Genomic DNA, 15,366 nt, shown 5'->3' with positions numbered 1-15,366 from the left:
GTAGGTTAAGTTTAAATGATGGCTTTGCAAAGATGGGATAACTAATGCCTAGTGGCCAGAATGCAAGCAATCTAATTGCTCTTGGCACTTTTGAGCATGACGAGCGTGATTTCAAATTTGTAATTATATAACCAGGGAATTAAAAAAATACCCTACACATTAATGTTTGTGAACACATTTATTTAAAAACAAAACCTACCTTGTAGCAACGTTGAAAGACATTCTGGAAATATTTTTTCGCATGCAAAACAACTCAATTAAAATGCCTATGTATTCCTGCTGTGGTCACCTTCTTAGAGGCAGAAAGTAGAATGGTAGCTGCCAGGGACTGGGAGAAGAGGGGAGTGAAGGGTTCGTGCTTCATGTATATGGAGTTTCAGTTGGAGAAGATGAAGTTCTGGAGATCGATGATGACTGGTTGCAACAACAGGGTTAATATACTTGGTGGTGCAGGACTGGTTAGGGCGGAGCATTTTATGTTATGTATTTTTGCCACAATAAAAAAATGTTTCCTATTTAAATATGTTTTTTATTCACTAGGGCAAAGTTATTAGAAAGTGAAGCAGTAAATGAGAACCTTCGGAAGAACTTGACAAGAGCCACAGCAAGATCACCGTATTTCAGTGGACCATCCTCTTTCTCTCCCACTATACTGTCCTCAGACAAGGAGACCATTGAAATTATAGACCTAGCTAAGAAAGATTTAGAGAAGCTGAAAAGGAAAGAAAAGAAGAAGAAGAAAAGGTATTGTTTTAAAAATCACTGGTCTATGAATCCCTATTTTTTCCCCTCTTTACTTTTCAGGATATTTTAATTTGCGATTACAGTGAGTATACATGGTCTCATAAATATATTAGTAAATAAAATGCCATTTAAATTAGCTGACAATTATAATTATGCTTCTAATAATTTATCTCTACTTATATGTAAAAAAGTTAAACTATGATATTATGGTAATGAATTTTATTTCCTCTATGACAAGGTAAAATTACTATTCGAGACTATTTTATTATTTCTTCAGATAGCTGCTTTTGCATTCCATTCATCTTTCTTTTCTGCAAAGCTTGCTGTACCATAATGACTCAATGTTTTCATCCTCCTTCCTCCCACCCTGTTTTCTAATGCGATTAAATAGTCTCATGGATACATTCTAGTTCCTGTCTAGATTAGTTTAACTAAAGGCTAAACCTATCCATCAGGCTGTCACTTAATATTATTTGGTTTCTTAACTATTTTCTGCCGGGCTTCCAATTTGATTATATGACAGTTATTTATTACCTAAATCTTCCCACAAGGAATTATTCACCTTGCACCACTGTTCTAGGTTTTCTTTTCCTTGCATCCTGATAATATCCCCTCCTGAAATCAACTGGGTGCAAAGAAGAAAAAAAAAATTTTTGATCATTGATAGTGTATGAGTGGTTAAATACTCATAAATTCTTGACATGTTTGCATATGGTTCTATGGTGCAGTCAAATATATTTTGAACTTGCCAGTCAAAATAATTTTAAGCATTTTTGGCTAGATATTCAAAAGGAAGCACAGCTATCTTATTTACCAAATGTTTGTAACAGGGGATGCACTTTGTAGAATTATTATTGACATGTAGTCTACCTATTGCTTTGCTAGTTTATTTAGAAATTTATTTAGGCAGCCAGCATTTCTTCCATGAAAAGAAAACAATTGGTCAAAGTTGTTGGAGGTAAAATTCTTCATATTAATTCTGTTTGTGTCCTTGAGTTAAAAAGGAATTATTGAAATAATTAAAACAAGGAGTTATACATCTGTAGTTAGAAGGCATTGCAATTGAAGTTGGATTCTTAAGATACTGATGTTTTAGCAGGTGCTTTTTATGGAGGCTGATTATGGCAGCTTTAAGAAATATATAATAATGCCCTTTGGCTCAGTGGATAGATCGTCAGCCTTCAGACTGAAAGGTCTGGTTTCAATTCCGTTCAAGGGCACATGCCTTGATTGTGGCTGGATCCCCAGTAGGGGCTGTTCAGGAGGCAGCCAATCAATGATCTCTCTCATTATTGATGTTTCTATCTCTCCCTCTCTCTTCCTCTCTAAAATCAATTAAAAGTATATATATAATGATTCCCTCTTATGCAGAGCAATTAATAATGATCATAGAATTATCAAAACCACTGTGACCCAACAAAATGAGACTGATGCACATGACTTATGGTTTACTTATAAAATCTAATTCTGCAGTTGGTCATAAGGTCAAAGTTATGAGTTATTTTTAAAGGATTAGGTGGTTTATGTTCATGAATAATAAGTACAACCACGGGTACATTTCTCTGTTTTTTGAGTTAAATTCAGAAATGTTACTGTATCACCTAATAAATATAAATAAATGAAAAGAGACAAAAAATGTCATGATATTTTTAAAAATTTTGAGGAGAAAAATAAGCCAGATAAATTGAGAGATATTATTTTAGCATGTGAAAAAAGTATAAGAGAGTTTAGAATTAGAAAAACAAATGGATACTTACTAAAGATTAATAACTCCTATAAGTGTTTTTTAAAAATGCTTTATAAATCATTTTCATACACGTTAGTGTGTCTTTGTAAAACAGAAATCTATATAATATAGTGTGAACCCATAAAAATGTTGAGTACCGCAGACTGTATAACTGTAAAAGCCTTTAGAACCAGTTTAAGAATTTACTTAACCACAAATATAAACTTAAGTTTAATAGAATTTTTCTTACCACCCTATTCAAACGTTGTTGTGGATTAAAAAGTGAAAACCAATACTATTTTACTAGGTTTGACAAAGATTTTGTTCACCATCAATAACTTTTAGCTATAGATCCAAATAACTTTCAGCTGCATGTAATGTTCCTACTTTTAAAATCCAGGTAAGCTCTCATTTTAGCCACAGGGTTTACTGCAGGTAAAACAAGTCATGAAGATTTCCAGAAATGTTGACAAGGACATCAGGTTTACTGAAGAGAGTTGATAGTCTTCCATAGGAACTTGATGGAGGCAATAGCTCTTGCTTGGGTATGTTGGTTTTGGTCGAGTTGTGTTACATGACTCAGATTTATTTATTTTATTTATCAGAGACATTATAAAATCTGGGTTCTGTCAAAACCGGTTTGGCTCAGTGGATAGAGCTTTGACCTGAGGACTGAAAGGTCCCGGGTTCAATTCCGGTCAAGGGCATGACCTTGGTTGTCCAAGTTTCCCAACTCTCACAAAATGATTTTTACCCATTTTATAGTGTGAAAGCAAGTCAGAAGGGGATAGAAAAAGACAACAGGGGGAAAGAAACTTTCACTTCATGGGTGTAGCCAACCTTTGGCTGGGGGAGGGGAGGATGTGAATTTCTGCCTTCCTTGTTTTTTCTTATTCTCATTTACTGACTTTCTGTGTCCTCCTGCTGCCTCAGTCCCGGTGTCCATTACACAGTCAGTTCCCATGCAAGTCTCCAAATGACTCCCAGTTTAAAAATCATCTGCTTTCTTCTGATTTCTTTAAATTCATCCTTGGGAGCGAAGCCATCTGACAAAAGGAATTCATGCCAGTAGAAATGACTTATAACCAGTAAGTTTCTTTTCTAGGGATGTCTGTAATTTTGCAAGAGGAAACATTAATCCAATCACTAGGATTTGGGGCAGCAACCCCATCAAGAAAGAAAAAAAAAAAATCCAGTCATGTAGGAAAGAATTGTTTTATGACCACCTTTTGGCTGAGAGTTCCCAAACCTGTCCGGGCTCCACCTTTGGGTTCTCATAGCTGCTTTCTTCCCTCCCCACTGAATCCACACGTTCTTTAAAGCTCCATGCCTTTTAATTTACTTTGTTTTGTGCTGTTAGTTTTTGGTTTCAGTGGCTATGAGGTCTCTGACTTTATAAGTGTTGGTAGGAAGAGCAGCAACTGGGTCATTTTTAGCTGAGTGGCATTTATATTCAAGGTAGACATCCTATGTCCCATTTTACATGCAAGGTAGACATCCTATGTCCCATTTCACCTTCTTCAGCATCAGAGTCTTTGTCAAAGGTACTACCAATAGTTGATATGTGGCGTTTTAAGGATTGCTCTTCTACCTGTGTGTGGATCTGTAAAATAAGTGAAGATAGTAAGAAAATAAGGGAGCCCCAGCCGGTTTGGCTCAGTGGATAGAGTGTTGGCCTTTGGACTCAAGGGTCCTGGGTTCCATTCCAGTCAAGGGCACATGTCCGGATTGCAGGCTTGATCCCCAGCAAGGGTTGTACAGGAGGCAACCGATCAATGATTCTCTCCCATCATTGATGTTTCTATCTCTCTCCCTCTTCCTTCCTCTCTGAAATCAATAAAAACATACTCTAAAAAAAAAAAAAAAATAGAAGAAAAAGTAGGGAGAATAATTGAATAGACTATATTGCCTGCTTTTCAGTTACATAAACATTTTAGAATGGTTAACAAGATTTGCACTTGCCGCTCTGCCTGCCCCACTGCCCCCTCAAATAGAAATATTGTAATGAAACTAAATAAAGTAAAAATGAAGTTCTTTTAAATTATGGAGAAGTACCAGATTATTAGGTTATTCTCTGACCCTCCATTGTCTTTTTGAACTGTTGATTGCAAAGCTTTTCTAAAAAGGCAATTGGAAAAACACCTAAAGTTTAACTACTTCTTAGCTCAATTCATCTGTAGATTTTAAATATAACTCTCTTGTCTAAGGCAAACAAAAATTCTTCATATTGAAAATAGAAAATTTGGTTTGTTTGCCAATGGGCCATAACTTTTGAGCCACTATAGCTCATTATTATCAGTATATGCCTAGGTTAGAAATAAAGTATTTTTGCATTTTTTATGTATAAAGAAAGTCTATGATTCACACATTTATCCCCATGTTTTTGGATATCTAGCTTTAAATGACTTGCACTGTAAAAAACCCCCAAAACTTAAATTTACTCATCAGACTGTATTATATTTGTATTTCGTGGTGTCAGGTTGAAATTCTAGAAACAAATTTCTTAGGCAATGGATTTCCTTTTCTATTTTAGCCATTATACTGACCTTTGAACCCTGGTGACTATCACTCTGTTGATTTTTTTTTTTTCCAGAAAGATTGCTAGTCTCTTCTTGTAATAGCAGTATATAAGAAAAACAATCATAGACCAAAAAGCAAAAATCACATGTGAGCACATATGTTACAAAATTAAAAGGAGAACTGGAATGATAATTCATATCTAAGACTCAGTCTCCTTATTATAAAACTATTGATGACTCTGGAAGATGCTTTTGGAATTCTGGGCAGAAGGGGAACGTATCAAGGACGTATACACTTCTGCAGAGCCTAGTACATCTCTCCTGTTGTCTACATGACAAATATTGGTATTCAGTACATTCCATTGAGTAAAGATGCCCAATTCTGCATATTCAATGTTCTTTACATTTATTTCAAAGCCTTTGAATACATATAGTTTTTTTTTTAATAGTTTTCTGGTTGAAATATAATCTTACTAATGGAAAGTACTACATTTCCCATTTTATTGCCACCTTTGCGTTAGATGTTCTTTTGTAGTTAGTTTTTAATAATTAGTACAGTGAGATTGTGAGATTTTAATTTTAATTAATAAAATTAAAGTTTTTCACTAATATCATAACAATCACGCTCATTTGACCATAATACCATTTCATGTATAATTTTGAAATAGGATTTTTTTTGGATGTAATGATGTTCACATGTAGTATATTAAAATAGAAATCAAGTTTTAAAAGTAGTATTCTAGTATGTAGTATTAATGATAATTTCATAGTATGGTATAAAGGCATTACTTTTTGAAGTTTTTTTAACGGTGCCATAAAAAGTGCTTCTGAAAGATTTAAAAGGCAAAGGATATCATTGAAAGTAGGCCTTTGTGGGAAACTGAGAAAATTGATCCACTTCAGACTTAAAATAGCAATGGCATCCAAACACTCCTGCTATTTATATAAATTGAGACTTTATATTTAATTGCTAAATAATTTCAACTGATTGTCTACATATTCTTCTTATATATAATTCTGCTTGTTTTTCTACTTACTTTTTATTCTTACAAAATGTATTGCCTTTTTACTGTGTATTGTCCTTTGATGATATCTTTAAAATTTATTTTAAAGTCTTCAAGCTCATGTTTCATTTTTACCTCCTTATCACTCTCGCTTTTTACTGTCTGGTTTGTCCTTCATTGGCTTGGCCTTCCAATACTGTGCCTCGTGATTTTGAAGGCTACAGAAACTTGAGGAAAGCAATCGAGAAGAAAGAAGGTTGGAATATTTCCCAGGTTTTTTTGTTTTGTTTTTTAAAATTAAAATGTCATTTAAATTCTTAGTTGCCGTTCAAGAGGAAATGTGTTATAGAATTATAAATTGTTTCCGACAGGTTTAGCTTGGTGCTTCTAAAAGTGATGTTGATTTTGTAAAATTAAAAATACCAAATATATTTTGATAATATTTTTTAAGTATTTACATTAATTAAAATTCAGGCAATTTCATAATAAACTATCATACTTATGAAGGAGACTTTTTTAGGTTAAGAAATGACCCTCATTTGGCTTTCAGAATGTATTCTTTCAGAAACTTGTTAGCAGACTGGGAATTATTATTTGGGTGGGAATTGTCATTTTGTTGCAGCCCATGCTAAGTCATGGGTGGGAACTCTTCCTTATTTGGTCTAATCTTTGTTGAAAAAAAATATTAAAATGTCAACAAAGCAAAAGGAAACTGTGGCCTTAAGACAGATATGATTTACAAAACATTTTTAAGGTTCAATTAAGAAAACATGTTTTAAAATGTATTTGAAGTGAGCATCAAAAGACAAGAAATCTCTGTTTTTTCCACTTGGAATTTGAGCAACATTTAGAAGTTACAAAATGTTGCATTCCTCTATATAATAAACACTTGCATTTTAACTTATTCAGAATTTTGGGTATTTAAATCAAGTCATTTTTTTACTCCTTGAAGAATTTCTCTTCATATATTTTTAAAATAAACTCCCAGACTATAATAAAAATGATATAGAAAATAAACTGGTTTTAATAATATTTATGTATTTTAGAAGCACCACTCTAGAAATGTCATCTCATAAAATAAGCCTTTCGAGAACATTTGCTATGCAACAATGACGTAAACAAATACCTTACTTTAAACATGAGAGCTTAAAAATTATAATCCCTTGAAAATTATTTGACAATTTACATTTCACCATTATATCCTACACATGTTATTCTAACATTTCTGTAATTCTATTCTATAACTCTGCAACTTCTTTAAAGTATTCTAAAATGAGTCACACTATAACTCACCTGATGAGTACATATCGAGGACATTATGTTTATCATTGGAATTCAACTAAGGGCTTAAAAATGTCAAATATCTTCTATTTTTTAAAATAAGGTGCATAGTTCAAATAGTGTGTGGAAGCATTTTCCCACCTGAAACTATTTTAGCCCTTTCAATGTACTTAGTGGAATGTTTACTTCCAACTTTTATATCCTCCATAAAGGAGAGCGAAAGCAGAGCAGTCTGATGTTCTAGGACAGAGCTTCTCATGTGCACAAGCATCCAGATCACCTGGGGGGAGGGGGGTGATGAATGAAGGTTCTGGTTCCTTAGGACTGAGGAGAAGCTGAGAGTCTGCATTTCTTAAGGCTCCTGGTTGATGCTAATGCTCCCCCCACTGTGGACTGAACCTTGAGTGCAGGATCTAGCACATTGGCCTGGGAGACTCAACACCTGGTTTGGGTCCGTTGAGTGGATTAGCTTACCCAGGCCACAGTTTCTTCTTTGGTTGTCAATAAAAATGTTGACACCGGTTGTCAAATGTTAAAGGGGTTCAACCACACGAGCACTTGTGTTCCTTCTAGCTCCAAATTCTGAATCTATGTAAAGTGCAGACTTAAATATCTTTCATTGCTGTTTAGGTATTTTACATATAATTTGCCCAATTTATTGAGGAAAACTGGAATATTTGAAATGCAGTAATTATAAAGCATCAACTTCTATTTAAAAAGTTTAAGCCTTAAACGATTTATAAGGGTAAATTGATAACGTAAAGTTACATTTTTTTCTACATCAGAATTGGCACAAACAGCGAATAATATGAGTTAACTTTATATTAAGTAAAAAGTAAATTTGTTAAACTGGGTACTGGAGGAAAGGAGAGGGTGTGTTTGGTCAAGAGTTTGGAATAAAGTGGTTTTATGGTTATACCTGAGGAAAAGAGAATTTGGGTTAGAATTTGAAGTAATAACAATAATAATGTATGCTGCAACAGCTGTAGATGAGGAAAGGAGACTGCATAGGTGAGAGAAAGTGGAGTGCTGATGAGAAATATCTTTCCTAATACATTCTCCTTCCCTAGCCTGTAACTTCAGTCCTGTCTCTCAGCTATAACACAACAGTGTTATGGTACTGACCTTTGAATGGAATAACTGGATGAATTTCCCCTCCCCCCTCCCCCCTCCCCCAGATTTTCAGCTTCAACTGCATGGTGATGGAAAATCAGCAGTCCTACTATAGATAGTAGAAGTGATGCAAAACAGGCACTCAGTATACTTACCTTTCCCTCTCACAGAATGATTTAACAACATTCATGGAACTCTGCTATAATTTACTTGGTTCCTTTCCAGTTAAGATTGTTTCACTGCTACGGCTACTGCTATTGATAGTTTCTTCTCATTCTAGACATCTGTCTTCCATGCATCTCTATGCATCTTTCAATTGAACTCCAACATAATTAGTGTGACCCTTAGGCAGAGGTGCAGAATGGAGGTGTTCAAGCACAGTCATAGGATTAATGTATTTAACACTGACTGCATATTTATTATGTACATCCTATGGGTCCTGGGAATATAATACTGAGCCAAAGAGACATGATCCCTGCCCTTATGAGGCTTATAATTTAGTGGAGAAGAAAGAAATTAAAGAGATAATCTATAAATAAACAAATTAAGAACTCTGAAAAATACATACAAAGGAAAAGTATTTATAATTTCTCTTGTCTGAGTATAAAAATATTGGTCAGAATTGGGACTTAGAGTTAAAAATTAGAGTTTAACAATAATAACAAAACCTAAATAAGATTAAATTTTTAGTCTAGATTCTGTAAATAAATTCATCTATTAGAGCAACTATTTACTATAGTAGAATATCTAAAAGAAATGCTAGCTGTTATAAAGTTATTCTGATAGAGTTGTTAAGCTCATGCTAGGGGGTATTTTATTTGAAAAATATTGCTTTCTTTGAGTATTCTTTTTATTCTTAATATTTTGAATATGTTATTGTAGCACAAGAGGAAAATGTTCACATGTAGATTCATGTAAAGTTCACTTTCTTAATATTACTCAGCTTGATTAAATGTACAAGTCTAGTGTGCAGAAGTATAACATTTGTGCATAATGGATTATGATTGCTAACCCACTGAAAGGGTGAAGTGATTTAGGTGTGCAAAAACTTTGCTCACTATAGAGTCTCTCTTTTCCTCAGGGCTACTAGGGCTGACCTAGTTTAGTTATAACCATTAACTGCCAGGAGTGTGTAGTTAAGTGTGTAGTTATTGTAGTACTCAATGACTGAAGAGAAGGCTTCTATTGGTATGGTGCATCTTGTGGCAGACCCTGAAACATTCTGTTCACTCAGAGGTCAGGCTGGCCTTCAGACAGTTTTGATGTGCAAAGACCCATTTCTGGGAGACTATCAGAAACAGACCTGCACTGTAGGTATGGCCTTGGAAAAAAGCATCATGTGCTATGTTATGGGAGGAGACCTGAACACCGATGGGTACAGCCAGTATAGACAAATTTACTGTGGGCAGATTTATTCTGAATCTTCAAATTTATTCTTAAATGTATTAGATAAAAATGCAGTTTTTATATCTTTGCATTTAGATGAGAAAAATTGTAAATGTCAGGTGAGAGAACAAAACTATTTATTTTCATTTTGTTTTCATTTAAATTGCCTACCTTCTAATTCAGTGGCTGTTCCTGTGACTAGTTCTTAGCTGTTTCGTCAGTTCTCGTGCTCCCAGGGTATGATAAGTTTCTCCTTCATTAATATTAATCACTGTACTATGGATTGAATGGCAATTTCTATTTTCCTCTGAAGCATCAGACATGATAACTTTGGTCAGTAAAATAATCAATTCTTCAAGTATGTTTTCCCAAATAATTGATGATTTTTAAAAATCAGAAAGAAAAAAGTGAAGCATTTTTCCCTCTGCTTTAATACCATATCCTTTTGTTCCTTTTTTCAAAAGTGTGCCTGGTAAAGAGGATAATGCAGACACTGACCAAGAGAAAAAAGAAGAAAAGGGTATTTCAGAAAGAGAAAACAATGAATTAGACATGGTAAGTCTGGAAAAATGAACTTGCAAATTTTCGAATCTGAATTAGGTTGTCCTTGGCTAGACTAGCTTATGTGTGGAAAAGAGAGATGGTTATCTTGCATTCATTTTAAACTGTGTGTGTGTGTTTTTTTAGAACCTCTTTTGTTTAGATACATGAACTATCAATATTGTCAACTCTCATTTTTGTGCCTTGTGAAAACATTGTGTGTGGGGAGATAGAATACCATGAGAGATGAAGTACTCTTTGGTTTAGCACAAAGTTGTTATGTAAATAACCTTAAAATCGTGGAATGATTTTTGAACTAAGGAAAAGTGAAAATTTTGTACTTTTGCCCTTTGTATTCTCGTAATCTCTCTTAATGAGGTAATCAGTTTGCTTTGCCATATTGTGGTCACAAACCACATTTTAGGAAGAAAATCAAGAAGTGAGTGACCATGAGGATGAGGAAGAGGAGGAGGAGGAAGACGACGATGACATCGAAGGGGGTGAAAGCTCTGATGAATCAGATTCTGAGTCAGATGAAAAAGGTACTTGCCTTTTGGTACAAGGACAAAAATTCATTTGGGAATTTGATTAAAACATGACAAAAAAGTCTTGATTTTCTCAATTTCATTCTTGATGAAACAGCTTTTATGACCATTGGCCTATGTATGCCCTTCAAGGTCATGCTTCTTCCCTTATTGGATTTAGTCATTGTGTGATTTCCATCCTTATTTAGTACAAACATGTCTGTTGTCCCTGATCAATGTGAACACTTTTTGTCTTGTTCACCTGTTTTAATTTTATCTAAAACATGTTTTTTATAACTGCTAACTGGATATGTGGATATCATGGTTTTCACACTCTTGCTTGAAAGATAGAATTATGATACATTGGTCTATCCCAGCATTTTTATTTTCTTCTTCTATAAATAGCCAATTATCAAGCAGACTTAGCAAACATTACTTGTGAAATTGCAATCAAGCAAAAGCTGATTGATGAACTAGAAAATAGCCAGAAAAGACTTCAGACACTGAAAAAGCAATATGAAGAGAAGCTAATGATGTTACAACATAAAATTCGGGACACACAGCTTGAAAGAGACCAGGTGCTTCAAAACTTAGGTAAGAATTATCTCTAATTCAAATTAAAGTTCAAACTAAGTCATCAAAATAGATTTTCTTTATCATCTCTTCCTTTAGAAAAGAACACTATATTAGAAGCAACATTAAATATCAATGTTTCTCTTAAGTAAAATATTTTTTATTTTATTTCCCTTTGGTACCTGTCTAGGCTACTTAGTTATTTTGTCTGTCATCATGATTAATTGTTTTAATGTCTTTGATTTATGCTGGAAACATTTTATAAATTAAAATGACTTCAGTAATTGTTAAACAAGCAAAGAGTAGATAATAAAAGAGAAAGTGACTCAGAGACACCCTGATTTGAGTTTGGGAGGTTGTTCTCGAAGGTCATGAGTTGTAAATCTGTGAAATAAAAACCTGTGACACAGATTCAGGTATCCTTTGGTCATTTAGGCTCAGTGGAATCTTACTCAGAAGAAAAGGCCAAAAAAGTTAGATCTGAATATGAAAAGAAGCTCCAAGCCATGAATAAAGAATTGCAGAGACTTCAGACAGCCCAGAAAGAGCATGCAAGGCTGCTTAAAAACCAGTCTCAATATGAAAAGCAATTGAAGAAATTGCAGCAGGATGTGATGGAAATGAAAAAAACAAAGGTATTGATTCTATTTTCCATTAAAGTCTGATGTTGAAGATCCTTGTGTCATTTGGGACAAAAATATGATTGTGGTTCTTTCCATATTCGATAAAAGTTAACTATATTTTCCAAATGATGTACTTCTGTGGGCAATTAGAAGTTGTTTCCTGTTGTCATCCATTATCAAGGCCTTTCCTCAGAGTAGCTGAAAAGCATGTGGTCAACATGGCTTCTGAGACTTTGATGGGTATTTTTCTTCTTAAAACCCTTACACAAGGTTAACAAGAATATAAAATATTTCAAACAAAAAAGCATAGATGATAATACAATGAACGCTATACCTAATATCCTAGTTTAAGATATTAAATATTAAAGATTTACACAAAACTTCCTTTATATTAAGTTCCTGATCATATTCTTTCTTTGAGAGGTAACAACTATCTTGAATTTGATGTTTATCACTCCCATGCATAGAAAAGTACAAATTGCCAAAACTGGTTTGGCTCAGCAATAGAGCGTATGTCTGCGGACTGAAAGGTCCCAGGTTTGATTCCGGTCTAGGGCATGTACCTTGGTTGTGGGCACATCTCCCGTAGGGGGTGTGCAAGAGACAGCTGGTCGATGTTTCTCTCTCATCGACGTATCTAGCTCTCTATCTCTCTCTTCCTCTCTATAAAAAATCAATAAAATATATTTAAAAAGAAAAAAAAAAGAAAAAGTACAAATTGTCTTCCCTGACTGAAGAGAACATTTGAATCCTGATCTGTTACCTGCTTTAATTGTGGGATCAGTTATTAACATTTGGCATACCAATTAATGTTGTTTCCTTAAAATAGCAAATGTGGAAATAATTTAGGAAGTAGGTTATTATGTTGTGTATTTGCTGATGACAACAGTAGCTAAAAGCATTGGGTGCTCGCTATATGCCAGACACTATTATAAACACTGAACAGCTATTGACTCATTGTCTTAACAGTTTGTGCCATAGAACTATTATCTCCATTTTGTATGAGAGAAAGCCAAAACCTAAAGAGGTTAAGTAACTCGCTCAAGGTGACAAAGCACCTGGTAATAAGTATCAAAAATTCATTCCTATAGCGACTGAACCCTGAATACTAGTATAAAAAGCATAAGCAATATGATAGAAACATATTACAAACTTATTAGAAATAGAAATGTATTTCACTAAAATAAGAATTGACCATTTGTAATGAAGCAAAACTTCACATTTCCATGTCAAATTTCTGAATTCTCAGTAATTCATTCCACTCATGTGGTTTATTTAGTGAATGTTGTGATAAGGTAATTCCAATAGATATATTTACCTTTTTTTTTTTTAGGTTCGCCTAATGAAACAAATGAAAGAGGAACAAGAAAAAGCCAGATTGACAGAATCTAGAAGAAACAGAGAGATTGCTCAATTGAAAAAAGACCAACGTAAAAGAGATGTGAGTGGCCTTCCTTATGTATGAATTTTGTGCATGGGACAACATTATTTAATAAATGAAGAAAAGTTTCTGATAATTATAACTATTAAAGACAGGCTAAGGACAATAAACACTAGTTTTATGTGATGTATATTATATAGTATGTGGATTATAGTTTAATATAAAAGTTTGTGAAAAATACTATAATATTATTATAAATTTTATTGAAGGCTTATTTCCTACATGATGAGAAGGAAGAAAATGTCAAAGAACGACTAGTTATCTCTAGGGAGATCTGGGAACTCTTATATAAGAGAGCAATTTTAGGATGGCTCTAAAGATAGTTTCATCAGTACAGATTCTTTGAAAAGTTCTTGGAATGACAACCAGGTTTTACTGGAAGAGACCTTTAAGATATACAGAAATGTTCATATTCTTCGACTCAAGAATTCTACTTCCTTGAACTAAGGCTAAGAAAATATTCTAAAATAAGAAAAATTGCTGTGTGTTAACATCTTAATTTTAAGGATATTTATAATAGTGAAAAAGGTAAAAACAAGCAAGATGCTAACAGTAAAAGGAATATATAAATAAATTATAGCTCATCTAATTAATAGGTTATTATTCATCCATTAATAATTAGAGTTTGGAAAACACATAGTAGTAAAATGAAAAATAACTGTGATTTAACATTGTGTAAAATAACATTTTATATATGCATGCCTGATTGAAATCAGGGAAAATTTTGAAGGTTATATCCCAACATGCTAACTGTAGTTGTATTAGGGTTATAGGCTTAGTTGATTGGGTTTTTATTCTTTCCAAATTTTTTGGCAATATAGTTATTTTATTTATGAAATTTTTCCTTAAAAGAAGAGGTTATCACCTTCTTTCTCCTATTGTTGGTTAGTTTCAGCCTTTGGTCCTTTTTCTCTCTCTCAACATTTTCTAAGTCTTCCCTGGAGAAAACTGAGCATATAGCATATTTCAGAAAATAGAAATCTACTTTGGGACGTAAAATGAAACTTAAGGAGGTAGAGAAAAAGTAATGAGGTTGAAAAGTAGATATTTTAGCCAGGTGATTCCCATAATTATAGTTTTATTTATTTCATTTATTTCTTTTTTCTAACATATCAATGGATTTTAATAATCAGTATACTTTGTCACTTTCAATTCCTGGGCATTTTAGAACTTGTTTATACTATTATTTTATTACTAAAATCAAGTAGAAGTGCATGTTCATTTTTGCCTATTCTTTGTTACCCTATCTTTAAAAAAAAAAAAAAAGATTGAGTTAAATTCACTCTTTTAAAATGTACAATTCAAGTTTTAAATATATTCACAGAAATTTGCAACAACCACTACCGTCTAATTCCAGAACATTTTGTCACTTCAAAAAGAAACTTATACCCATTAGAGTCACTTTCCATTCTACCCTCTTCATTGCCCCTCATAACCACTGATCCACTTTATTATTCTGATGGTTTGTCTGCTTAAGACATTTCATCTAAATGGTATAATGCAATATGTAGCCTTTTGTCTCTGGCTTTCATTTAGCATGATGTTTTCAAGGTTCATTCCTGATAAGTATGTATTAGTAGTTCATTTCTTTTCATGGCTGTATGGATAGAGCACATTTTGTTTACCCATTCCTCAACTGACAGACTTGTGTGTTATTTACATTTTTTGACTATTTATTTTGTTTTTCGTGAAAAATTTTGGATGTCAGGAACAGTTGCCTTCCAATATATGTTATTTATTTATTACCAATTCATATTAGATATAGAGAGATCAGTATTGAACAATTAACTCTTGGGAATATTATCTGCCACAAATGATCATAAATGATATACTATCTTACCTAATAATAGACAAGCATATAAACTGACTGGGCCTCTGCTAAACCACCAGCC

General features: G+C 33.4%; 1 protein-coding gene across 24 annotated transcripts in view; it reads left to right on the top strand.

Moving 5' to 3' along the window:
- The window catches only part of KIF21A (kinesin family member 21A), a 135,480-nt gene that overhangs the window by 81,966 nt on the left and 38,148 nt on the right, over positions 1 to 15,366 (top strand). For 16 of the 24 annotated variants that reach the window (XM_036459306.2, XM_036459292.2, XM_036459308.2 and 13 more), the window contains 7 exons: positions 541 to 744; positions 6,211 to 6,249; positions 10,238 to 10,328; positions 10,738 to 10,855; positions 11,243 to 11,431; positions 11,846 to 12,045; positions 13,367 to 13,474. In XM_036459306.2, the coding sequence (XP_036315199.1) occupies positions 541 to 744; positions 6,211 to 6,249; positions 10,238 to 10,328; positions 10,738 to 10,855; positions 11,243 to 11,431; positions 11,846 to 12,045; positions 13,367 to 13,474 (949 nt within the window). The remainder of the gene's footprint in view (positions 1 to 540; positions 745 to 6,210; positions 6,250 to 10,237; positions 10,329 to 10,737; positions 10,856 to 11,242; positions 11,432 to 11,845; positions 12,046 to 13,366; positions 13,475 to 15,366) is intronic. The other 8 variants (XM_036459300.2, XM_036459310.2, XM_036459298.2 and 5 more) reach the window with 1 other exon arrangement.

This window comes from Pipistrellus kuhlii, unplaced genomic scaffold (assembly GCF_014108245.1).
Source record: "Pipistrellus kuhlii isolate mPipKuh1 unplaced genomic scaffold, mPipKuh1.p scaffold_m20_p_3, whole genome shotgun sequence".
NCBI classification, from domain to species: domain Eukaryota; kingdom Metazoa; phylum Chordata; class Mammalia; order Chiroptera; family Vespertilionidae; genus Pipistrellus; species Pipistrellus kuhlii.
The sequence above is the reverse complement of the archived record's forward strand: the minus strand, read 5'-3'. Positions and strand labels throughout refer to the sequence as shown.